The following is a 24,975-nucleotide window of genomic DNA, read 5'->3' on the forward strand; positions in this document are numbered from 1 at the left end:
GGGTCAGGGGATGGGTGTTCATACTGGAGTGCAAAATTAAAACCAATGGAAGATGGACAAGAAAAGTTCAAAGCCATCAGGTCCTCAGTTTAGAAAAAAGAGAAAAGAAGAGGAGGAGAAACGAGCAAAAGATACAGGTAAGCAGATGTGTCATTGGATAATGGCAGCTCATGTATACTGAAACAATCAGAATACTTTATTAATGCCTAAGGAAATTACGTGGGTTACAGTTGCTCCAAGAAGAAAGGATAAAAATAGTAACAGTAACAGACTAAACTCCAAACAATACATTATGTTACAGATTTTAATATTAATTAGTCATTGTCAGTTGTTGATTTTTCCTGTTCTCATTGTATGACGAATCATGATGGCTGTTTGGTAGCTGTTTGCATACTATTCATACTCTCTCTCTCTTCATATATGTGTGTGTGTGTTTCTCTGGTGAAATTCAGTATGGTTCCGACAACAGTTTTATGTTAATGTACAATCCTTAATATGTTTTATGTGTGTGTGTGTGTGTGTGGTGGTGGTGGTGGGGTGTGTGTGTGTGTGTGGTGGTGGTGGTGGGGTGTGTGTGTGTGTGTGGGGGGGGGGGGGGGGGTGGTGGGGGGGGGGGTGGGTGCAAACAGGCTAGGACCGCCACTGCTGCTGAACATAAGGATTTATTTCACAGAACAAAACCAACATCCTCCTGGGCGATATAACGGTTTTAACAACAACAAAAAAAAAACAACAACATCCAGAACTTGTTATAGACAATATCACAGCTGATATTGCTTTACTTACCATGGGACTTCCATGAAGAGTGCACATGTGAAAGCCTCAATCTTATTTTGTGTCTCCTCTCAGTGTTAAACTGAGATCTTTTGCATGTTAGCTGAATATGTCAACCACTACATTACAAAACTACAACCCTTTCATAAACAATATATTGTTTGAATTGACTGTGTTTTCATATATTAGGAAAACGGGTTAGATACTTTACCCCACTTGTAAATAAATTGTTCACAGCCACATGCAGGTGCAGGTTTATATCTTAACTTCTGGCTTATTTTAAAATTGGTAAACTTTACAAATGGCCTAACATTATATGCAGTTTTAGCTGTTGTGAAATGTTGAATGTTTATTATTTGCTTGTATTGTATTATATTTACCTGAATGTAGGATTAGTGAAGCTGTGATGTCACACAGGTGGTAGGATTAATAGTTATCCCCGTATCAACACAGCTAGGCGTGAGCAAAATTTGCTCTACAAACTAGGAGAATAAAAAGCTGTGAAGTAACGCCCTGCTGTCTTGCAGAACTCTGTTAAAAATGATTCAGTGTTTGCCACAGTAATTACATGCTAATCAAAAGTAACAAGAAATGATTGCATTTGAATTTCAGTACTTGTATTACATGTTGCTTTCAGAAATAGTGGAATTATGGTACTGTACAAAACTCTTGAGCCACCCCTCATTTCTTTAGATTTTGCTTCCAAGGAGCCAGGTTTTCTTTAATTTTTTTAAGCAGTCTTGAGCAATAGTTCTACAAGCCTTCTAAAAGTGTTTCAAAAACTTTCTCGGTTTCTTCTTCAGTCCAGTCCTTGTACCTGACCATTTCCAATTTTTTATGAATCATTAAGCATAAAAATGTACCTAACTCAAGGGAGTCAAGATTAGGTTTATTTGTCACACACAATTATGCGAGTGCAATGAGAAAACCAAATCCCTACACAAAGGAGTATTAAAGTCTGACTGTGCATAAATAAGAGGACAACACAAATAGAGACTGAAAACCAATAAATGTTTTGGTTTGGGGTTTTTTTTGATAACCAGTAGGGCAACTATAGCCGAGTGTAGATGAATAGATGTGTAGAGGGTAGGTAGGTAGTGGTCGAGGTGGGCTAAAGTCACTGTCTCATTTAGCAGCCTAATGGCCGGAGGGTAAAAGCTCATTCTCAGCCAGCACATGGTAGTGTGTCACTAATGGGAGCATATGAAATAGCCTTTTGCTGGGGTGGCGGGAATCTCTGGTTCTTTGTGAAATTTCACATTGTGAAATGTTCTATGTTTATTATTTGCTCAGGTTGTATGGATTGCCATCCTAAGGGCAAAATGGTACTATCGGGTGCAGTTCCCCATCTGGGTGGTCATGCCCGCATTCAGACTGATCTCCATGCTGCAAGTGTAGTGTTTCTGAGCACTCAGGAGTCTTTAATTGTCTGAGGTAATAGAGGGATTGATGGGCTATCTTTACCAGGGTGTTAATGTGCTAGGACCATGACAGGGCCTGAGAAATGTAAACACCAAGTTTCTGAAGTTATCCACACTTTCTACATGGGCACATTTTATGCTGAGAGGGTGAAAGCTTTTCTGCTGTTTCCTGGTGTTGTCCACTACTAGCTCCTTGGTCTTACAGACATTCAGCTCAAGGTTATTCCCTTTACACCAGCTCACTAGGTGGTTGATCTCATACTGGTAGACAGACTCATCATTATTTGAGATCAAGCCTACTATCGCTGTTTTGTCAGTGTGTTTGACTATGATGTTGGAGTCTGAGGTGATCACACAGTCACAGTTGCACGGGGAGTAATGGAGCACCCACCTACATGAACATTGTTTTAACTTGATCAAGCAAAAGTGTTTAATTAGTGTCCCTTGCTTTTGAAGGATAGGTAAGTATTGTAGTTTAACGCATAAGGGTCACTGCAGTGTCTAGCCTTGTTTCTATTATCAGATATATGAGTGTGTTATCAAAATGTTTCTTTATCATTCTCTTTCCTTGCACCATTAGTGTATTGAATTGTTCGAATGGACCTTTGATTCTGGGGTGAAAGTCTGAAAATGTAGCTCAGTTTCTGATAATATGACACCCCCTGTTGGTTATTTGTTAGATTTGTCATAAATTGTGTGCAGCAACATGAGTGACATTTCTTTTAGCTCCGGAAATCTGCCTATAACCTCTACTAAGAACAAGTCCTTTGCACTACCTCCAAGCACTTTGTTCTCCAGTGATCCTTTTCTATTGTGTGCCTTTCTCTTGTTTTGTATATATTCCTCTTGGTTGTATACATTTCTCCTGTTTTTTTTTTTTTTTTAATTTATTTATTCCTGCTGTCTTACTATTTATATTTTCCACAGTTGACATGGAGCACCCATAATTTCGGTGCACATATAAAATTACAATAAAGGGCTGTTGTATTCTGCTCTTTTCAATTCTATTCGATTCTAAATGGATGTAAGAAAGTGTTAACACTTGAGGCACAAAGTAGTGTGCTGATTCTGAGATGAGATAGGTCAAGGCTAAACTGGCTAGCAAGGTAACTTCAGTACAAATCTCAACAACAAAGATGAAGATGTCTTTGACATATAGTTAAAAATGCCACGTTTTCCCATTGCCTTGATAATATTAGCCTTTTAGTACCTGTTTAGTTGAAAATCAAACTTCATAATGGGTGATGCTAAGGTAAGACTTTTATGTGAAGGCTGTCTGGTGCTTTTTTTAAGAGATGCAAACAAATGAAACCTTCCTTCTTTTCAGTGAGCCACAAAGGCCCGTCCTAAAGCATAATGTGCTTTATTCCTCTTTTTGAATCTAACTGGGATTATGATTGACAAAAAGAACATCGTGTTATTACGTTATCATCATTTGTGCAACCAAAGGTGTTGTCTCCTGCTTAGATAACAGGTTTAAGGCACTTCTATAATGGCGGCACTTTTCAGACTCGGATGTAACATCCTTTTCATTATATACGGTCTATAAGTAGTTCTATTCAGAGCAGTTGAAAGTCAGACTGAACAGATGAGTGGGCATGATGCAGCTGAGCTTCAAGAAGTATTCTGCTGTATATAACTACTCAGAAGTTTAAAACTTCAGCTTTTGGCTCGCGCAAATTTCTTTAATATGCATTTTGTTCACTTGCTAACATAAAACTTTGGGCATGTGTAACTTTTGAACATTCGAACATTATATATAAAAGAAAAAAAAACATTTTAAACGAATATTCATATATGGTCCCATTAACACAATGCCATATAAAAGAATGACATACTACTGGTTTATTGGAAATTTTGATTTACATAAGAGTTGTTTAATGTGGATTATCTCAGGGCAAAAGGTGTCATACCTCACAGAACGCCCACAGTATGTGAGGACACAGGGCTGTGTCTCTGATACGCTGGTCTGCAGTACGGGGGCCCCACAGGGAACTGTGCTGGCACCGTTCCTCTTCACCCTCTACACTGCAGACTTCTCCATCAACTCCCCACGCTGCCACCTACAGAAGTTCTCTGACGACTCTGCCATAGTCGGCCTCATCACAGGTGAGGACGACTCAGAGTACAGACAGTGGACTCTGGACTTTGTGGACTGGTGCCAGCAGAACCACCTGCTGATCAACACCGGGAAAACCAAGGAGTTGGTGGTGGACTTCCGGAGACGCAGACCCACCACACTGACACCAGTGAACATCCAGGGAGTGGACATTGAGATAGTGGACTCGTATAGGTACCTGGGTGTTCACCTGAATAATAAACTGGACTGGAGCCACAACACTGATGCTCTGTACAGGAAGGGTCAGAGCAGACTCCACCTGCTGAGGCGGCTGAGGTCATTTGGAGTCCAGGGAGCGCTTTTAAAGACCTTCTATGACTCTGTGGTGGCATCTGTCATTTTTTACAGTGTGGTATGTTGGAGCAGCAGTTTATCGACAGCTGAGAGGAAGAGGCTGGATAAACTCATTAGGAAGGCCAGCTCTGTTCTGGGATGCACCCTGGACTCAGTGCAGGTGGTGGGAGACAGAAGGACTCTGGCCAAAATAACATCTCTGATGGACATAGTCTCCCACCCCATGCATGTAAATGTTGCTGAACTGCAGAGCTCCTTCAGTGGCAGACTGCTGCATCCTAGATGCGTGAAGGAGCGTTTTCGCAGGTCCTTCCTCCCCTGCAGCTGTCAGACTGTACAATCAAAACTGCTCCCAACAAACATAGATGTTTACATCAGTGCTGCAACAACTTCTACTGTTATAACTGCACATTACTTTTTCTCAGCTTATATATACACTAACTTATTGTAAGTTGCATGTCAACTTTTTAACGCACAGGTACAATACACAATCTGCACTTTTCTAATTATTCTAAATATTCTTAACTATTTAAACATCTTCCAGTATCCTGCTCTGTTTGCACACTATCTGTACGCTAATTTTAACAACTGTACTGCACTCTGCCCTGGTAACTATTGTCCATGATGTAAATATGTAAAAATTGTGTTTTCTGTTGTGTGTCCTGTTCTTTTTGTATATGTGTGTTGTTGTTTTTTTGCTGCTGATACAACCAAATTTCCCCTTGTGGGACAATTAAAGGATTATTCTTTTCTATTCTATTCTATTCTAAATATCAGTCATCAAATTAATCTAATCTAGAATCTAAAATGTTCCTACACGATCAGACAAGAGTATTTTTAAAGACGGGTTTTAGTAAGTTTTTCTAAATTAACCTCCCGAAAATCTTCCTAACATATGTTTCCCTCTAGTGTATGAACACCTGTAAGTGCTACCAGAAACATAACAAAGTGGAAACATGTGAAAAAGAGTAGTGTAATGAATTAAAACTAGCCTCTCTTCTTTTTTTAAAAAATACACCGTAAATCTCCCGATAGTTTTACTATCCGAGTTTGAAATATGTATTATTATTATTTTATTTTATTTGTTAAATACAGCTGTTAGGGCTTTTCACTTTAGTTGTAATATTTCCTCTCGCCTTTGAATGCATCATAATTAAACGTCCGCCCCTTCTTCTGCACGTCAGTTCCAACATGGCGGCGCCCCACGCTGTGGACGGGGTGGAGGGAGGCAGCGGCGAAACCGGGTTGACGCTGTCGGATTCATCTACCTGTGATGTGAAGAGACCTCAGTTTGGGACACGTTTCCTTACAGACCCACGACAGGTCTTCCAGCATAACGCATGGTCGGTATCTTTTATCAGAACTCCCCCCAATGGAGCAGACATATGTTCCTGTGCATCTCTGTCAAGGCTGCTCACTGGGACACTGTTATGACTTGCCATAGATTGTGTGTAGTTCTGCGAGCTGTTATTTTTTTTAACATTGATATTAAGTTAACACTTAAAATAACATTAACTGAATTTGGATTTCTCCTACAATGTAATCACGGGACATGGGTTGAACTGGTTGCAGAATAACATCTATAAAATTATTACCAAGGACTTCTCTGCACCTGATTGGTCAGCCTTTCCTATATAAAACATCTTTAACATGTAGCAAAGATTTGTGTAAAAATGTTCAGGCTACATGTCAAAGTACTTTGCAGATTTTATTACACCTGCTTACAACCCATCACCAATCTGAGTGAAAGTGTCATATCTTTAAGTATTTCAGGATTGAGAGTGTTTTTGTGTGCCACGTTGCTTTGGGATAATGGGGGTTTCTCACCATCAGGGACAATGTGGAGTGGACCGATGAACAAGAAGCAACCGCTAAGAAGAAAGTCTTAGAAAACAGTCAGCCGCTACCTCCAGAGAAACAAGGTTGCATCATTGCAGTTATACACATAAACCGCACAGTGTGACTGACAGTAAAGACCAGTAAGAGATGTATAGCTTATTGATCAGGAGGACAGCCATTCCCAATGTTGCATCCACTTTCCTTTCATTTTTTGTTTCTTGTGAAAGCGACCAGATCTCTGTTGCTGCTGTTAGCACAACAAGATTGTAGCTGTCATTAATTTTTAACCACTTTTTTCAACTTCAGCTTAACTTTACAGGTTATGAGATATTATAGTTTGTTTTTGTTTTTTTATTTTGTTTTTAAATAGACTTGCAAGAATTTCAGGCAAACTTTTATTCACCTTGTCATTATGAAGTATTATGTGTAGAATTTTGAGGCAAAAATTAAAGGCTGTAACATAACAAAATGTGAAACAGATGAAGTCGGCCTGTGAATACTTCCTGGATACACTGTGTATATAGTCTTATTAAGTACTTTAAAGTGTTTTGTGGTGATTTGTAAGCAAGGCAACATAATGCTCCATTACTTAAACGCTTGCTTTACTTTGCTTTGCTTTACCTTTGCAGAGGAATATGACAGCCGGGCCAATGAGTACTGGAACGGCTTTTACACAATCCACGAGAATCGTTTCTTCAAAGACCGTCACTGGCTCTTCACTGAGTTCCCAGAGTTGGCCCCACAGTGCAGCCTGAACCATGAATCGCACCGTGGTGCCTCTGGTGCAGTAGAAAGTCAGCAGAACAGTCAGGATCGAGAACAAAGCAGGGAACATGCAGCTTTGTTTCACGCTGATGTTGACTTTCCTGGCTCGTCTGCCACCTATCGCATACTGGAGGTGAGACAGTATAACGAAAGCAAGTTAGCTAAACTTAGCTAAATTTTCAGTTAAAGGTTTTAAGAGTGTCATGAAACGGTTTTACTGTTTTATTTATATAAAACTCTGTACAGGTTGGATGTGGTGTGGGAAACACAGTTTTTCCAATACTAAAGACCAACAAGTAAGTCCTGGCAAAACATTTCAATCTATGTTTAAAAAGCACACATCTTATTTTTTCTCTTGCAGTATAATGTGCACCATAAAACAATAATTTGCTCTTTGCAGTGATCCAGGACTCTTTGTTTATTGCTGTGACTTCTCCAGCACTGCTGTGGAATTAGTCAAGGTGAGATAATAATGATGGGATCATGAAAGGATGATCATTTCTCAGGTTGTAATCTAGCTAATAAATTAAAACTGTCCTCTTGTCATCAGAGTAATCCAGAGTACGACCCAGGGCGTTGTTATGCCTTTGTTCACGACTTGAGCGATGTAGAAGCCAATTACCCCATCCCTGATGGAACCCTTGATGTTATAGTGCTAATCTTTGTTCTATCAGCTCTGCATCCCAAGAAGTATGAACTTCTTTTTTTTGTCCTCTTCCCTTTTGTCTTTCCTTTGGTTTCACTCGGTGGAAGTAATTAATTTTTTACTGCTTCTTATACTTTCACCCTAACTTCAGGATGCAAGCATCCATCAGTAGACTAGCACGCCTCCTGAAGCCCGGTGGAGTGATGCTGCTCAGGGACTATGGACGCTACGATATGGCACAGCTCCGCTTCAAGAAAGGTTAGGATAAAGTTCAGCAAGACACTGGGTTCAAAATTTTCCACAGTTTGGTCTTTAAAAAAATTTTTTTACCTGCTGTAACATGCTTTTTTTTTTTTTTTAGGTAATTCCAAATCTGTAAAACCCTGATAGTGAATTAGAAAAGTGGTTACGAAAATGGGTGATAGATGGTCTTAAATATGTTTAAAATGCATTAAGAACTGCTTAAAATGCAAAAAGTAACAGTAAATCCAGCTGTGCAAGAAGTTCGAATTTGAGGTTTAAAAGGGCGATATATTAATGGATCCATGTATGTATTACCATGTTCTGGCTTATTATGTACATGACAATGATATGTTATTTTCTACAACTTGCTGGAAAATAATGTGCTTGTGTTTTTTTTTTTTGTTTTTTTTTTAGGAAGGTGTCTCGCCGAAAACTTTTATGTCCGAGGCGATGGAACGCAAGTATATTTTTTTACTCAAGGTACAAAAACGGTCTTAATAAAGATTTATTGGAGTTTATTTTTGTAGAGTTGCTTTCTGATGGTGTACCCAAAAATATTTCTGTGCTCATTTTAGATGAGCTCCATGAGCTGTTCACTCAGGCTAAGCTGGAGAAAGTGCAGAACCTTGTGGACAGAAGGCTACAGGTGAACAGAGGGAAGCAACTCACCATGTACAGGGTGTGGATTCAGTGCAAGTACCGCCAGGCTCCAGTTTAGCCACCTGGGTGTGAAAGTGGGGAGAACCCACCTGACTTGACTGTCAACTACAGCCAAAATTTAGGAAGTGAAGAGAAGGTGGTGCTTGCTTTTTCCAGTGGGTGTATGGAGTGGAGATGAAAAGCTTTGTGATGAAGGGAATGCAACAGAATATTTACATACTGTAAAGGTTTTACACTATCCCAGCTGCTAAACTGCAGATGGACACTTTTTTTATGCATAAGTTTCCTGATGGTGCAGCAGTCCTAGCTGCAATAGTCATGTCTTGTCACTTTTTTATGGAAGCCTGTTTCAGCCACTGGAAAAAAAATAATTACCAGGCAGAGCTAAGTCTAAATTTCAAGTTGGGTTGCTGAAAATTTCAATTTACTAACTAGATCTCTTAAAATATCACCTTTAATAAGTCAAAATTTCGAAGTACTAAATCAAAACTTTGACTTGAGAAAGACAAAAACATTTTTTTCAGTGATTGTGATAGTTCAATTATTTAAGAAAGTGCTGGTTACCCTATGTTTCTCTTCTGACATATTGTTTCTGATGTTTTGAAATAAACTGAATGATTTTTAAGATTTTCCCTTTTGTACATGCAAAATAAAAAAATTTTTTTAAAAAATGAAGATTATTTTTAATTTAGTATTTAAAATACCTTGAAAAGTTCAAGGTTGTGCTTTTTTTCCGATGCTACTTTGCTTTCCTTCTGGTGGTTGACTGGCTGGTTAGGAAAAAAAAAGGACAACAAATCAGTTAGCAATTTTTTGATATTAAGTCCGTAAAGTATGTGGGTGTGAACATGATGGGAACTTTCTGATAAGTGATCCTTTTAGTAACTGTGGGTGGGCGCTGGTAAATTGTATTGTGTACAGAGGGATTTGCCATTGGTCCAGACAAGAGATTTGGAGCAGGCGTGGACTGGATGAAGGTGAAAATACTTGACCAATCTCACGAGAAAATATGAGATTTTACTGATTATTGTTTACATTGCAAAAACATGAGAACCGAACCGAATCGATCCGGATTCAGCTGAAACGCCTGCAACAGCACAACTTCCGAAATAGATTGGTTTCTTCCCTGAAGCGAGGAAGGCGACTGGAGACGAACTTTGTTTTGGTCGAGCTGACACCCAGGACCCTAAATTCATCACATCACCGGGGGAGATAAAGATAGGGGGGGTAACTAACGCTAGCTTAAAGACATCATTTATACCTGGTGAAAAACGCAGGATCTCGAGGGTCGCCATTGTGTGGAACGAGATAACCCGACCGATGCACGGTATGGTCCTCGGAGAGAGGGATGTGATGGGGATCCCCGCCTAACTGGTATAGAAAGGCGGGTTTGGGATACCCGGAGTTGTCGAGGCCTCCGAGGGAATCCTCCGTCGTCTACCCTGAGCTACGCAGCGCGCTCCCGTGTCTTGATCGTTGCAATAAGCACGCGAGGGACGCGGCTGTGGATGCGGCCTAGCCTGGGAGGGTCTGCCGAGAACAGGGGGAAACAACAGAGACAGTTTCGGGGTTAACAGGCCCTTCAGAGGACCGTGAAAATATTAAATTACAGTAAGTATTTAGGTTGGTTGTCGAACAAAATGACATATCTGGGCATGCCTCTCGCTACATGGAGACTTCGTGGCACGAGCACCTGGCAACACAGAACAGAGATGATGCTTCTTTTTTGAGTTAGCCCGTTGGATACCTAACGCTAGCCATGTAATATGTTCGCAAAACACCTTACTGTTTCGGGGTTCAGTTTACTATTTATTTGCTTAAGCAGCCATTTGATCGAGCAGGAATAATCAACGTTTGTCTGTTCTGGGAGCATTAATTGTTTGTCAAAATCCAATCTTTATGTTACTAGCTAACGTTAACTGTTAGCTGCTGTATTGCAATGCTACGCTAAGTGATGTCCAACATCGGTAGACTTGTAGCTCATTTAGCTCATTTTTCAGTCTTGGCTGATTACTTCGCGGGTTATTCACAGGGCATCTTTTAGATCAATATGTTGTCATTATACCGTTGAGCCAGCCAAACCTGTAATGAGTAGAATTAAGGGCTGTTTGACATGGATACCACAGGTTGCACTTTTTATTTCAATCCATGCAATTCATAGGTAACTGACTTAGAACACAGTGTTGGGCGTGTAACGTTAACCTTTGCATAAGCTAGCAAGCTGGACCCTTATTGTCTATTGTGGCCTTTTCCATTGCTGTGAGTGTACTTGGCAGCCCCTCCATTAGTGACCTTTCATAACTCCAGCGCCATGTAACTTAGGCCTATAATGCCAGGGCGTTATCACATGATGCTATAATTTCCAAGCAATCACTACACACATCTGGCCCACGTCTTTAATGCCTATTCAATGTCTGTTATTAGCTATATGTTGGGCTAGATTGTGCAATATATTATTGAGTAACAAAGTTTTATGGCTGGTACTTGCTGAACACATGATGTATAACATTGTTGTCAAGCTTATTGATGACTCAGAACAGGAATTTTCCACATCCATATAGTTAAAAACAGCCATGAGTCATCACAAAAGATGGCTTTTGAAACAGTGAACCCTCACTCCCACTTGAATATTCCACACTCTTCAACACCTTCCTTAATCTGTGCTCTTGTCTCTGCAGCCATGATGGAAGAACTGCATAGCTTGGACCCCCGACGGCAGGAGCTGCTGGAGGCTCGCTTCACAGGGGTCGGTGTGGCAAAGGTTTGTGTTACAGCAGATGTCACAAAGGTGAAGCATCGGAAGTCTAGTCAGAGAGCTTATTAGAATTACAGATTTTCTTAATTAAACATTTTTGTGAATCTCTTCCCTTTCTTTGTCTAACTCAGCCTCAGTATCATTCTGCTGTTTGGCCTGGACAAGCTTGGCCCCACTCCTTTTCTTTGTCTGTCTCTGGAGAAGGTTGAGCTGTGTCTGTGTTTTTTGGCTGGTGTGATATGGCATCTCTCCCTGGCTCATGATGTAGCGGCTGTATATGCAAGTGGTGATGCCTGCCAAAAAGGCCACAGACGGGACAGGGGTGGTAGAGGGAGGAGGAGTGAAAGCAGAAGAGGAATGCAGAAATGGTTTTTGACCAGGTGTAAGTGAAGGCAGCATTTAGCCTCACACCCCCTTTCTTGCTACATGGATGGAGCTGTCTTTGTGGAAGGTGATCTTGGAACAGTTAGGGAGTGAGAGTCAGCGCCAGGAGTGGGCCCTGTGCCAGCCATAGGCAGAGCTGAGCCCAGAGCATGGCATGGCTGCTGCCGCAGAGAAGATGGCGGCTCTTGCTAAGGCATCATGCCACAACCACCCTGTATGACAAGACAAGCAATGTGTGTGTGCGGGGGGGTGGTTTAGAAAGTGAGGGAGAAGTAATTCAACAAATTGCTCTGAAGAAATATGGGTTGGTGGTCTAAAAGCCTTCAATCTTACATAGAAGTTTGGAGTTTTTTCTTTGACCTTGGAAAGCCTCGTGGCACTGCTACTGTCTTTGTTATCACTGACTTGGCATGAAAATTGTTATCCTTTGCAGACAAAGACGTAGAGCACCTTTTGATAATGGAGCATAGGGGGGTTAGAATCTGTTGAAAAGTGCCCCCTTTTTTTGTAAAACAACCAAGATATGAATTTGGAGGGGGTTAAAAAGAAACCATCATTCGTAAATGATGCGAGGCATCTTTTCAATGTCTTTCTCTGGAGGGGGGCACTAGTTAAGACTATAGCGAACAGGAGAAAAATAGATGACATTATCTAAAGGTGACGGAGAGACAGAGGAATACATCCCCAGCAGCATGCCTAATGTTCAGCCATTTTAGGAGGGTTCAGTGAGAGAGCTCTAGTGTGCTCTGAATGACTAAGTATCTCCCCCTGATTGGACAGTGCCTCCTGAATTCTGATGTGAATCACTTGATTGACAGGCATCACCTAGGGAACCAGCATTAGAACCGATGCAGGTCTACATTCTGTGGGAAGTTAATGGTGATGGTATTTAGCCAAGCCTCCGCATCCTTTCCCTCAGTTTGTCACCCATTTTACTCTCTTTTCAAACTCGTTCTCTCTCGCTCTTGCTCTCTCTCTCTCTTTCTCTCACACACACGGCCATGCATTTTGAGGATGAAATTTTATTTCTACATGTCTCTTGCACCTTTTAAGCATATGTGTGGTTATTTGCTCTCTGTAAATTCTCTCATGTATTTTTACCTGATTTTTAATAGGGCTCAGGTCAGAATCAAAATGAGTCATCCAATCAGAGTCTATGCAGTGTGGGCTCTCTCAGTGACAAAGAGCTAGAGGTTAGTCTCAACCCTTACAGCATTATTTTTTGTTGTTGTTTATGTTTTTTTTTTAATGCCAACCCCATCTCTGGGTGTTACATTGTAATGCTTTTGGCTGATGCATGCTACTTTCCTCACAGACTCCTGAGAAAAAGGCAAATGAACAGAGAGTGAGGAAACGCAAAGCAGACCACTTTGACAGCCAAGGTAGGATTGTCTCTTTGAGTTCTTTTTATCATGTATCCCACATTTCCTCAGCTTTTTCTGAACTCCTCGATTCTCTGTTCCAGCCAAAGCAGGAGCAAGAGGACATAAAATTAGTGATTATTTTGAGGTGAGTGGCAGAAAATGTTCTCCCTTCTTTTTCTGCTGGGAACAGCTAAGCTCAGGTCCTCTGGAATGCTTCAGTGTGGGGGGTATAATATTTCACATATCTTCTAACACCTTCTTATAGCCACCTTGGTCTTTTCCATTGAACTGCTTTTTTCTTTTTCTTCTTCCATTCGTTCTTCCTTTACCTGTCTATCAGTTTGCGGGAGGTAGCGGTCCTGGTACCAGCCCTGCCAGGGGAATTCCACCAGTGGTCCGCTCTTCCCCACAGCACTCTCTGTCCAACCCCCCTGTCATGGTGAGCATGTTTGCTCTATGGTCTTTCTTGTGCTTTTCTTTACTCCTTTTTTTTTTTTTTTTTTTTTTAAATCTCAGCACTTTCCATTGTCTCTTTCACTTGTCTTATTAAGAAGATGTGAAGAATCAAATGTGGTCTATAAATGCCCCTGTACAGAATCTGTGTTCGGTGCAGTACAATGCATTTAGCAGTTAAAAAGTATTGAATGAGAAACGGCTTATTTAATACTGTTTGTCAAACATAAAGGCAACTATTAATGTTACAATCCAAAAGCGTTTAGATAAACCTGTTGCACATTTGCTACTTTTGTAAACCAGAGGCGTTGCATCTCTCCAAGTAAAATGAATTGTTTAATACACCTGAGCTTCTTTTTGTCATCCAAAACTTTAGACTTGCCTATTTTATCTCATATGCTTCTCGTTTACTCTCAGATTGCGGTTTCCATAAATGTTCTTGTTCCAGATTGCTACCATGTTTTATTATTTTTATTATCAACTATTGTGATGAAGGCGACTGATGAGTGTTTCTGTCTTCAGGTGCAGCAAGGAAGCCCGTCATCCGTCAGCTCCAACACAGAACACTCCTCTTGTTCACTGAAGCCTCCTTCTCTTCACATGCTCCACAAAGCCACACAGGTACTGGACACGCTCTAGCAGCTGGTTGTTTGTCTGATTTAACTCTTATTTGAATTGTAAGTTGGTAAATAGTCAGCATATGTACCAAAAAGTCACAAGCAGTCACTATAAGATGGAAGATATTGTTAGATGAAACTACTTGTTGCACTGCATTTCACTGTGATGTAGACTGATCCAGCATTAACCGACACTTTTGTGCTCAATGTACCCTTTAGTCTGACCTTACTATAGAGAAACTAACAGCAATGGAGAACAACAAGAACTCTGACCTGGAGAAGAAGGAGGGCCGCATAGACGATTTGTTGCGGGTACTAATCTCATTACACTTCACCCCTGCTACTCTGCTTGCAATTTTCATTGGTTTTGAGAATATCATGTTTTCTGTCTTGGTTTTTTTCACTCCAGGCATGTTAGAGTTGACATTTCTGCTTTTATAAACAAGTATTATTTTTGTTCATTCTTCATATATGAACGTTTTTGTGCTTGATTATATGTTCTCTTCCAGGCCAACTGTGATCTGAGGAGGCAAATTGATGAACAACAGAGAATGCTAGAGCGATACAAGGAACGTTTAAATAAGTGTGTGACCATGTCCAAGAAGCTTCTGATTGAAAAGGTATGTTTATGCATTGATGTAATTTTAAACTATTAGTTTCCAAAGTGAATAAGTCATTAAATTAATGAGCTACTTGAACAAATCCTGAAATGCGGCACTTCACAATAAATAATCCAGCTTTAATGCCTGCCTTTCTTCCCTCCCCTTATTCCAGTCTAAACAAGAGAAGATGGCATGTCGGGATAAAAGTATGCAGGATAGGCTTCGACTGGGTCATTTCACCACAGTGAGACACGGTGCATCTTTCACTGAGCAGTGGACAGATGGATATGCTTTCCAAAATCTTATCAAGTGAGGCTCTTCATGTTTAATGCATTAAGTGATTGTGCTAGTTTAAATGTCAAAATCCAACCGGAAAAATTATTTACTTTGTTTTTTCCAGCAGTTGTAGCAAGCAGAATCATAGTCTGAATGCTTTGTTGTGCCAAACACATTTGCTTTCCTAACAGGAGCACCTTATACTCTCTGTAGGCTCCCATTGTTAATCTTTTTGTATTATATATTTCTTTTAGTTTATTTTATTATTCATATTATTCTCTGTGTGGGGATTATGCTGGAGCGGCCAGGGGATGAAGGCCAGGTTGGTGAAAGATGGGAGAAGAAAGCAGAGGAATAGAAAAAGAAAAGGGACAGAGAGAAAGAGCAAAGAAGTGGGGTGGGGGGGAAAGTAGATGATGAAGCAAATGGACACGATGGGCCTCCAACTGCTGCATCTGTAAAAAAAAACAAAAAAACACTCAAATGATACACAGCACATGAAAGACAAAACAATGGGAGGTACACACATGAACATACAATTTTGCTGTGTGTGTGTAGAAATAATGTCTTAATCAATAATATACTAGCGCTATTTGCATTTGAACTGGATGCATAACCTTATATGAATCTACTGTTGTTGATTAATTTCCTTAGCTCATACTTGAACAAATTATTAGGTCCATTTTTCCAGCTAATGTATTGTCTATTTCCAGACAACAGGAAAGAATCAACTCCCAGCGAGAGGAGATCGAAAGGCAGAGGAAGCTGCTAGCCAAACGCAAGCCACCCTCCATGGCTCAGACTCCACCACCAAGCCTTGAGCAAAACAAACGCAAAAGCAAGGCCAATGGAGCAGAAAGTGAAGCGTATGATGCTTTTGTTAATTTCTTTTCTCTTTTATACTAGATATCATCCCTCTGTATATTTATTTGGAGCTGCCTTTTTTTTTTTCTTCTTTTTTTTTGGTCTTGCAGGTTATCACAGGCAGAGTACCATGAGCAGGAGGAAATCTTTAAGCTAAGATTAGGCCATCTGAAGAAGGTAATCCTCCATGTTTTTGATGCCAGTTGCTCATTATGGACCTTTTCGTTAGTTGTTTTGTTTTGTTGCACAGCTTCTGACATTTATATTTTGTTTTTTGCAGGAAGAGGCTGAGATCCAAGCAGAGCTAGAGAGATTGGAGCGAGTGCGAAATCTTCACATACGCGAGCTGAAAAGGATCCATAATGAAGATAATTCCCAGTAAGATTTCTTAGTCCCATTTCAGACATGGAGTACAGTCAAGCTCTGAAATTTTCTGGGGATATGTTCCTAGAGTACCTGTGAATTTCAAAAAAAGGCCTATAAGTGCCTATTTTTATTGTCGTTCAAAGGGCCATAAAAATTTGTGGAGGATTTTTGCCATTTCTGCAAAATTGCAGAATGTCTACGAACGCTTATTAGTTAGGTTCTAAGGAAAAATTCACGAATGACTGAGGCCATGAACTCTGAACTGTGACTTTGCAGGGGTACAATGTACATAGCATTGCTGTTAAAGTGACACCTTAGTCATTCATAGATAACGTGACTTTAATTTTAATGTGTTCATACATTCCAAATCCATTTGATTAATTCCTGAACTTCACCTTTGATAATATATGAAGTTTTTTTTCCTTTGTTCTCTTACTAAAAATGAATAGAGCAAAATTTGTTTATTGTGCATACAGACACAGAGACTGAGTGAAGTAAGGAATCCTTGTTTTGGAGAACCAAGCTGTATAAAAATAAAATGTTTTATGATGACCAAAATTGTATATCTAATCAGATCATACATTGGTATTGACAGCACAGTAAGATGAACTGTTGTAACTTAAAATAAGTAATGATAGTTAGCATGTTTAAAATGCTGTGTTCAAATAATTGATTAGGGTTGTACCCATTTTAGACTTCACTTCCTGAATTTCTTTTTTTACTTATATTGGTGTCTAATCCTTTGAAAGCCTATTTGTCAGTGTAACTGGCTTCACTCCAAGTTGTTCTATGTTAAAACGAATAACAAGTTTCTGGCTCCAGGTCAGTAATATTGCTTTGTTACCAGATTGTTTAGTTGGGGTAAAATGCCCTCAGTGTTGGAAAGTTATCTTGTTTTCTTCATCTCTGTCCTCCACCAAAATAATCTGAGGTGTCCTTCTGCTCCTAATACTTTTTTTCTCTTTTTTTTTTTTTTTACTCCGTTCTGTGCAGATTCAAAGATCACCCTACGCTAAATGACCGATACCTGCTACTCCATTTACTTGGACGGGGAGGTTTCAGTGAAGTTTACAAGGTGAGTAATGAGGAAAGAGACTGATCAGTCTTTCTTTCTTTTCTTGCATTTTCATATTTTTTTTTTGTCTGTGTTTTGCTGCCTTTACAGCATTTTCAAGTAAACGATTATGCCTGAATGTTTAAAAAAAATTATTAATAAACAGGACTTAAATCTGAAGTTCTGCTTTACCTAATGAAGCAATGGCTGCTACAGATGCTTACTGATTCACTTTTTTCCAGGCCTTTGACCTAACAGAGCAAAGGTACGTTGCGGTCAAAATTCACCAGTTAAACAAGAACTGGAGGGATGAGAAGAAGGAAAATTATCACAAGTGAGTGCTTTGCCATTTTGAGGCAATACTTAGGTATATTTAACACAGCTTTGACTGATCTTCTGTGCCATTTTAAAGTCACTTCATTTTAACTTCATTGCATAAATCCTTTATTTTCAGACATGCTTGCAGAGAATATAGAATCCATAAAGAGCTGGACCACCCACGAATAGTTAAACTCTATGACTACTTTTCACTTGACACTGACTCGTAAGTCATTGCTTTTAAAACAAAAACTTGAAACTTGCACCACATTCTGCCAAGGTGTTTAAACACTTCATCTTTGTTTTGAAACAGGTTCTGCACAGTCCTGGAATACTGTGAGGGTAATGACTTGGACTTCTACCTGAAGCAGCACAAGTTAATGTCAGAGAAAGAGGGCCGCTCCATCATCATGCAGATCGTTAATGCCCTCAAGTACCTCAATGAGATCAGACCGCCCATTATCCACTACGACCTTAAACCCGGTAAGTCTTCACTTTTGCTCTTGCATTGTTAGAGCTTGTCACATTTCTTCTTTATGTTCTAAATAGTAATACCATCAGTAAAATTAACTACGTGCCTTCCTGCTGCAGCAGTTTTTAAACTGCCTAATATAGTTTACCGCACTGGTTATTAACAAGGAGCAAACCCTCATTCATTCATAACCAATTAACTTTCTTTTTCTTTTTTCTTTTTTTTTTAATACCTTAATCATTAAAAAAAAAAAAAAAAAAACTCTAAGATTAGCAGTGTGTTTTACAAGAGTGTTGTCGGTTGACTTGGGTGTCATTAACCTGGCATGTTTTTTGATGTTGGAAGAAACTGGAGGTTCTAGAGAGAGCCTGTGCAAGCACAAGGAGAAACATGAAAACTCCAGAGAAAGACCCTGCCTGGGTTTGAACTTTTTGTGGAGTAGAAGTGCTAAACATAGATCCACTGTGCTAGCTGCCATCTTATTTTATATTGGATATTTTCTTTCGTGCCTGTGAATCTTTTCCCCTCTCTTTTCAGGTAACATTTTGTTAGTGAACGGCACTGCTTGCGGGGAGATCAAGATCACAGACTTTGGCCTGTCAAAGATCATGGATGATGACAGCTACAACTCGGTGGATGGGATGGAGCTGACTTCACAGGGAGCAGGGACATACTGGTAAGATTTGCGCTGAAAGATAACGGTGTTTAGAAAAATCAGAAACAAATGTACATGAGTGGAAAACAAGTCTTATCGAGCCTGCTGTTAATTGTTAAAGCTTGTATAAAAATTAGCCAATGAATTTCTGCAGATTAGTAGGAGAGAAATTTTCACACAACAGCTATCCAGTCTTTAAATGATGACGTGATGAATCCTGCTTCCGGGCCCAAAGTAGTCTGCATTTAATAAAGCTGCTTTTTAACGTGTTTTAGTGCTCTGTATCTTGTTCTATTTAATTTCAACAAGCCCCTAAAAACAGTCAGTGATCACTGTCGGATTCTCTCGGTTTTTATTACTGCTAATCATTTTAAAGCTACGTTTTTAAACCCTTACGATGTAACTACAGCCCAGCCCATGCAGCAGTATATTGACTAACCTTGTATTGTGGATGGATTATCTCGGTTGTTCTCCTGACTGAAGTTTGGTCCGTTTACAGCATCCTGCCATCCCAGTGCATTTGCCCCTAACCATTGGGAACCCTCAAATTAACTTTTATCGAGTGGAAAAAAGTCCTCGTTCGTCCTCAAGCCTCACTGTTTGTATTATGCTAACATAGCTGTGTCGCTAGCGATCACGTAACACATCATTATATACCAGCTAGCCCAACTTCAGTAACCCTACAAATGTCACTGCTGTTTACTTTCCTGTCTTCATTTATGTTGGAGGTGATAGCAGAGCTGTACGTGTTAATTTTTTCAGAAATCTCTCAGTCAGAACATGGTATATTATATTTAGATGGAAGCTAGCGAGCTAACTTCCTGCTAACTTCTAACCCTGTTAAATTTCATAAATTCTGTTTTCATGGATGCCTGGATGTTAAACTTAACTGTTACACCCGGTAAAGCAGCAACGCTGATCATTTTATTACAGATGAAAGAATTTAGACAGTTTTTCAACTCTTAGTAATGCTGCAGTGATCGTTTGACTTGGTGACCTGCAGCAGAGTTTGGGCCCAGACACGGCTAATGACGTCAGACTTAAAGACTGGATTGGTAAAGAGAAACCATAGAGTGTCTCTGGGAGGTGGGACGTCGCTAAAATATGACACAGCTGCACAGTGAAAGCTGAGCAGGCTTATAGTCAATGGAGACGGGAATTTTGTCAGATTGTACAGCACACTGTCTGGATTGTCTGAAGGTAATGAAATTGCAAAGGAGTGAAATTAAGGGCAGCACGGTGGCACGGTGGTTAGCACTGTTGCCGCACAGCAAGAAGGTCCTGAGTTTAATTCCAACATCAGGCCGGGGTCTTACTGTGTGGAGTTTGCATGTTCTCCCCGTGTTTGCGTGGGTTCTCTCCGGGTACTCCGGCTTCCTCCCACTGTCCAAAGACATGCAGCTTGTGGGGATAGGTTAATTGGATAACCCAAATTGCCACTAGGTGTAAATGTGCGAGTGAATGTGAGTGCGAATGGTTGTCTGTCCCTGTATGTTAGCCCTGCGACAGACTGGCGACCTGTCCAGGGCGTACCCTGCCTCTCGCCCTATGATAGCTGGGATAGGCTCCAGCGCCCCCCGCGACCCTGAAAAAGGATAAGCGGAAGCGAATGGATGGATGGATGGATGGATGAAATTAAGGGGCACTTGCAGTCACTTATGTTGAATAACTGCATTTCTTCTTAATATTGGCAGGGTAGAAATATTCAGTGTTTGTGTCATTGTAGTTGAATGGTCGAGAAATAATACCATAACAATGGAGAAAAATGGAGAGAAAACATAATCAGGATAATGCATGTAAAACAAAAAACTGAAGTGAGGTTGTGGCTAAAAAGCATTTAAAGCAGTCCTCTACTTGTAATAGTTGTAATATTTTTGTGGTTTTTGTTAATGGTTGTTTCTGCAGTTCTGGTTTGTGTATAAGTGCATACGTAAAGGTCATCTTGCAATTTAACTCTGATTGCCTGGTTTTTATTTAGAGTGCAATGTTTATTTAAATAATTGCTATGCTACTGAATGCACCTTGAAAGTCCAGACAGTATAATTGGGCTTGCTGAAATTCATGAATATTAACATGGCTCCCGTCTTCTTTTTTAGGTACCTTCCCCCAGAGTGCTTCGTTGTTGGCAAGGAACCACCCAAAATCTCCAATAAAGTTGACGTGTGGTCTGTGGGAGTCATTTTCTACCAGTGTTTGTATGGCCGCAAGGTAGGAAACTCGCGCTGAATAAACATTTTAATAAGACAGCTGAGCTGCAGTTGGGATAATTTTAGATGATTTTTTTTCCACATTTATTTTTAGAGAAAAGAAATTTAGTATGACTGCACTGTATAACAGTGCATGTGAATTATTCATATTCAGTTTTTGTAGATCAACTTGGTATTGTTGGTTTGCGTCATCCATTTAATATCCCAGAAATATTGGTGTTATTCCTTTCTATGTTTATATTTATGCCTCTTTGTTTCTCTATTTGTATCTCTAGTTCTACACTTCATTTTATTGCTTTGTCTGTTGTAGTGCTGGGCGATATGACGATATATATCGTGTGGACGATAGAAAAGTGTCTATCGTGCCATTTGTCTTCTATCGTTTCTAACCCGAATTTTATAAATTATTACATAAAAAAAGATCATTAACCCTTTACAACCGGTCGGAGCAGGCACACTCCGTTTTCCCTAACTATTTTTAAATCCCTGTAGAACTGGAACCACGTGAGGTAGCGCAATAATTTCTTTTGCATATGAAAACGTAGGAGTTGTACTTACATCTTATTCCATTAGCTTGCCCTAGGTCACGGTTTCCTTCCACATATAGCTTTGCAAAAATTGCATAAAAAGTACTTCCAGCAACAAAAACATAATATTCCAGAAACACGCTTTGCCGATCCGATCAGCTGTTCATAACACTTACTAGTTGGAATATAAGTCAGCGCGAACTATCGCATGTCCGCCATTAGCTGTCCGAAACCGGAAGTGACGTCATTTCGCGGAAAATATAGTTTTTTAGCTTCAAAGCCTATGTTGGTGTTTTTAAAAGTCATGTTTGACTTTATGCTTTTCTGTATCGTTTCTGGGATGCTTAGAAGTCAAATTACACTGTTGGAAATAGTTTATTTTGATGCACATGCTGTGTTTTTGCAAATTTGCATTTATTTATTTTCATTTTTCCTGTGGTATATAAAAATTTGTGTATCTCAAAAATAAAACTATGAAGACACTCAAAATAAATTTCTCATGGTTGGAAACTATTTTGTGCAACTTTTTTGTATTTACAGTTTTGAGGGATAAGCCTCTTAAATTTCTCTAACTAGAAATATATGTTAAAAAAAAAAAAAAAAGATTTTCAATTTTTTTGTAGTTTATTGCACTTTTTTGCAATTTATGTAGTTACTATGGACTTAATACATACATATTATTAAACTTTGGGCTAGAACGGTTGTATTGATGTATAGCAACTTGAAATACTCCCACAAATGGCACTACAGCATGTAAAATGTAAAGATAAACTCTGGCGGACTTGGTTCTATGGTAGGTCTTAAAGGGTTAAATAGCCTGTGCAAATATATTAATGTTGTCTTCTCACTATACATACTCTTAACTTTATGCAAGAGAAAATAAAGTATAAAAAAATGATATTTTTCGCAAAGAAACTCCGTCTTGTGGTTTTGCGACATGGTACTGCTTTACGTGCACCCGGATTTGCGACATGCTTTATGGTAACTCAAAACAAAGACTGCACCCTCTCCACTCGCTGTTTACAGACTGCATACTTTCCAGATGACCATAGGTCAGGTGGTATATCGTGATATATATCGTTATCGTGATATAAAATAATTCATATCGTGATAAATATTTTTTCCATATCGCCCAGCACTAGTCTGTTGTATGTGTGCTGCTATGACAACTCAATTTCCCTCTGAGATTAATAAAGTTTAGCTGATTCTTATCACATTTAACACATTCTAAATGGCACGTAGAGACTGACCTGGCTCAGGCAGAAGCAGTGTTTGTGCATGCCTACATTTTTTTTCATTAAAGCTAACATACTGTCCAACAACAACACAAAAATATCAGCACAAACATTTACACTCGTAACTCTCAAATATCTCTGTAGGCCATTCTTTTTAAAAGGTAAACTGCACATTTGGTAGTTTCTCATCCTTATTCCTCAATTTAACCCCTTAGAAATATATTGCAAATACCTCCCAAACTGTTTTCACTCTCCTGTGTCAAAAAAAGCCTTTTGTTTTGTTTTGTTTTGTTTTAACTGCTTTTTTCTTTTGCAGCCTTTTGGCCACAATCAGTCCCAGCAGGACATTTTACAGGAAAACACCATCCTGAAGGCGACAGAAGTTCAGTTTCCCCCTAAACCTGTAGTCACACCTGAAGCTAAGGTATTGCACTCATGATTTTTGGCTTTGCATTTTCAAATACTTCAACTGTAATGCTTTTTTTTTTTCTTTCTCTCCTTAAAATCTCTGCAGTCAAGTGCACGTACTGTCCTTACACCCTGTTTTTCGTTTACTCTCCAGGCCTTTATAAGGCGCTGTCTAGTCTACCGTAAGGAGGACCGCATCGATGTGCACCAGCTGGCCAGTGACCCCTTCCTTATGCCCCACATCCGCAAGTCAGTGGCCTCGTCGGGCACCTCAGGCATGGCAATGGCTTCCACATCCAGCTCCTCCAACAGCAGCGCCTCAAACTGAGCCCACGCCCCTTAACTGACTAGTGAACTGAATTCATTTAAAAGGGTGGGGTGGGGCAGGAGCGACGCCATACTGTGTCACCCCCTCCTAACAGCATCCCACCTTGCCATGAAATGCCCAAGGGGAAACTGGTCAGATGGCAGCAAGGGGTGGGTGAGAAGTCATGGATGGTTTGGGGAGACAACATGTCACCCTTCATCCCTCTCATATCCATCTACCCCAGCCCACCTGTCCTGCTTTCTCAAAAGGGTGACATCGTTCTAGGGGTCAAAGCCCTGGATGACTCACATAGCAAGGGGCGAGTTTTTGCAGCGTGTTGGTGAAAAATAGGGTTCAATGTTCCGGATTTTTCTTTTCTGCTTTAAAAAAAAGAGAAAATAAAATGAAGTATAGAACTGCTTCAGCTTGGCCAGATGGAAAGGACTGTGGAAAGCCTCATACCTATACACACTCACAGATACATCCATGCATGAGCCATTCTGGTCCAAGGTAGTCTGAATTCAGCTAGCTCAAATATTTTTATTTTCATTTCCCTGAACTTAACTGAGGGAACCAGTCGGGGGGCTGTTATTGTATTGAACCCTAAATATCTGTGGCACTATGTCATTCAACCTGCTGTTCTGGGAACCCTTGCCTCGAATAAATTCCAGACCTGAATAGTTTGTGACGAGGAGGGACAGAGTTGACAGTCTCATGTACCCCCTCCCTCGCATATCCTCGTCAAACTCCTGTGACCAAAGCGTATAAGTTCCAGATGGTGGCAGTGTTTCACCTCTCTTTTTATAATGAATGGTTTTAGAGTTGTGCTACTTGATATGGGGTGGAAGCTGTTGAGAGGAGATCCCTTTTAACATTTTTTTAACTTCTCAATTTAAACCAGTTTAATGGGGAAAACTGTTGTTTTTCAAGTTGCCTTTAATTAGAACTGTTAATGTTTTGTTTGCCCCCTTCCCCACTCCCCCACCATAAACACACATATTTATTTAGGTATGTTTGAATTTATTTTTGGCCAATAAAATGCAAGGGACTGGTTTACTTTATAATACTGTTGGGGGAGATTGGGCCTTAGCAGAAAGTTGCATAAAACATTAAATACTATTGGTTAAAATGTGTCTGTTGTTCTTGTTTTCTGTGTGATGGGGTTACCATCGCATCTTTCTTTCCATCTTCATTTTAAATGCAGGTGTATTCATGAGCATATGTATCTTTTTAATTATTTGTCCCTTCGATGTTCCTTTAGAATCGGTTTAATTGACTATGAATGAAATTTGCATTCAGCCCCATTTGGCTGCAGATGGGTTGAGCCCAAAAAGTCACTTGGATGAGGGA

The 24,975-nt window shown here is 39.9% G+C and overlaps 2 protein-coding genes across 2 annotated transcripts; both read left to right on the plus strand.

The window, feature by feature from the left end:
- The first annotated feature begins 5,799 nt into the window (after positions 1 to 5,799).
- mettl2a (methyltransferase 2A, methylcytidine) lies at positions 5,800 to 9,400 on the plus strand. Its single transcript, XM_063470804.1, has 9 exons — positions 5,800 to 5,951; positions 6,442 to 6,530; positions 7,077 to 7,345; positions 7,459 to 7,508; positions 7,613 to 7,673; positions 7,763 to 7,902; positions 8,010 to 8,116; positions 8,516 to 8,581; positions 8,677 to 9,400. The coding sequence occupies exons 1-9, from the start codon at positions 5,800 to 5,802 to the stop codon at positions 8,817 to 8,819; spliced, it is 1,077 nt and encodes a 358-aa protein (XP_063326874.1). The 3' UTR covers positions 8,820 to 9,400.
- A 307-nt stretch (positions 9,401 to 9,707) lies between these two features.
- tlk2 (tousled-like kinase 2) lies at positions 9,708 to 24,744 on the plus strand. Its single transcript, XM_063472274.1, has 21 exons — positions 9,708 to 10,372; positions 11,440 to 11,522; positions 13,016 to 13,093; positions 13,216 to 13,282; positions 13,366 to 13,409; positions 13,605 to 13,703; positions 14,240 to 14,338; positions 14,554 to 14,646; positions 14,844 to 14,954; positions 15,109 to 15,245; positions 15,926 to 16,078; positions 16,187 to 16,253; positions 16,357 to 16,454; positions 17,436 to 17,517; positions 17,739 to 17,830; positions 17,951 to 18,040; positions 18,128 to 18,297; positions 18,824 to 18,962; positions 21,038 to 21,149; positions 23,227 to 23,334; positions 23,473 to 24,744. Exons 2-21 carry the CDS (start codon positions 11,442 to 11,444, stop codon positions 23,644 to 23,646), a joined length of 2,094 nt encoding a protein of 697 aa, XP_063328344.1. The 5' UTR covers positions 9,708 to 10,372; positions 11,440 to 11,441; the 3' UTR covers positions 23,647 to 24,744.
- Positions 24,745 to 24,975: the final 231 nt, after the last annotated feature.

The sequence above is a fragment of the Pelmatolapia mariae genome, linkage group LG4 (assembly GCF_036321145.2).
Source record: "Pelmatolapia mariae isolate MD_Pm_ZW linkage group LG4, Pm_UMD_F_2, whole genome shotgun sequence".
Taxonomy (NCBI): Eukaryota; Metazoa; Chordata; class Actinopteri; order Cichliformes; family Cichlidae; genus Pelmatolapia; species Pelmatolapia mariae.

Excerpts from the sequence above, each read along its gene's own strand:
- mettl2a (XM_063470804.1), top strand. The coding sequence starts at position 5,800 with ATGGCGGCGCCCCACGCTGTGGACGGGGTGGAGGGAGGCAGCGGCGAA. Across the intron at positions 6,531-7,076 it reads GCTACCTCCAGAGAAACAAG|AGGAATATGACAGCCGGGCC; the intron begins GTTGCATCATTG and ends TTACCTTTGCAG. Across the intron at positions 8,117-8,515 it reads ACAGCTCCGCTTCAAGAAAG|GAAGGTGTCTCGCCGAAAAC; the intron begins GTTAGGATAAAG and ends TTTTTTTTTTAG.
- tlk2 (XM_063472274.1), top strand. The coding sequence starts at position 11,442 with ATGATGGAAGAACTGCATAGCTTGGACCCCCGACGGCAGGAGCTGCTG. Across the intron at positions 13,094-13,215 it reads TCAGTGACAAAGAGCTAGAG|ACTCCTGAGAAAAAGGCAAA; the intron begins GTTAGTCTCAAC and ends CTTTCCTCACAG. Across the intron at positions 14,955-15,108 it reads AGAAGCTTCTGATTGAAAAG|TCTAAACAAGAGAAGATGGC; the intron begins GTATGTTTATGC and ends CCCTTATTCCAG.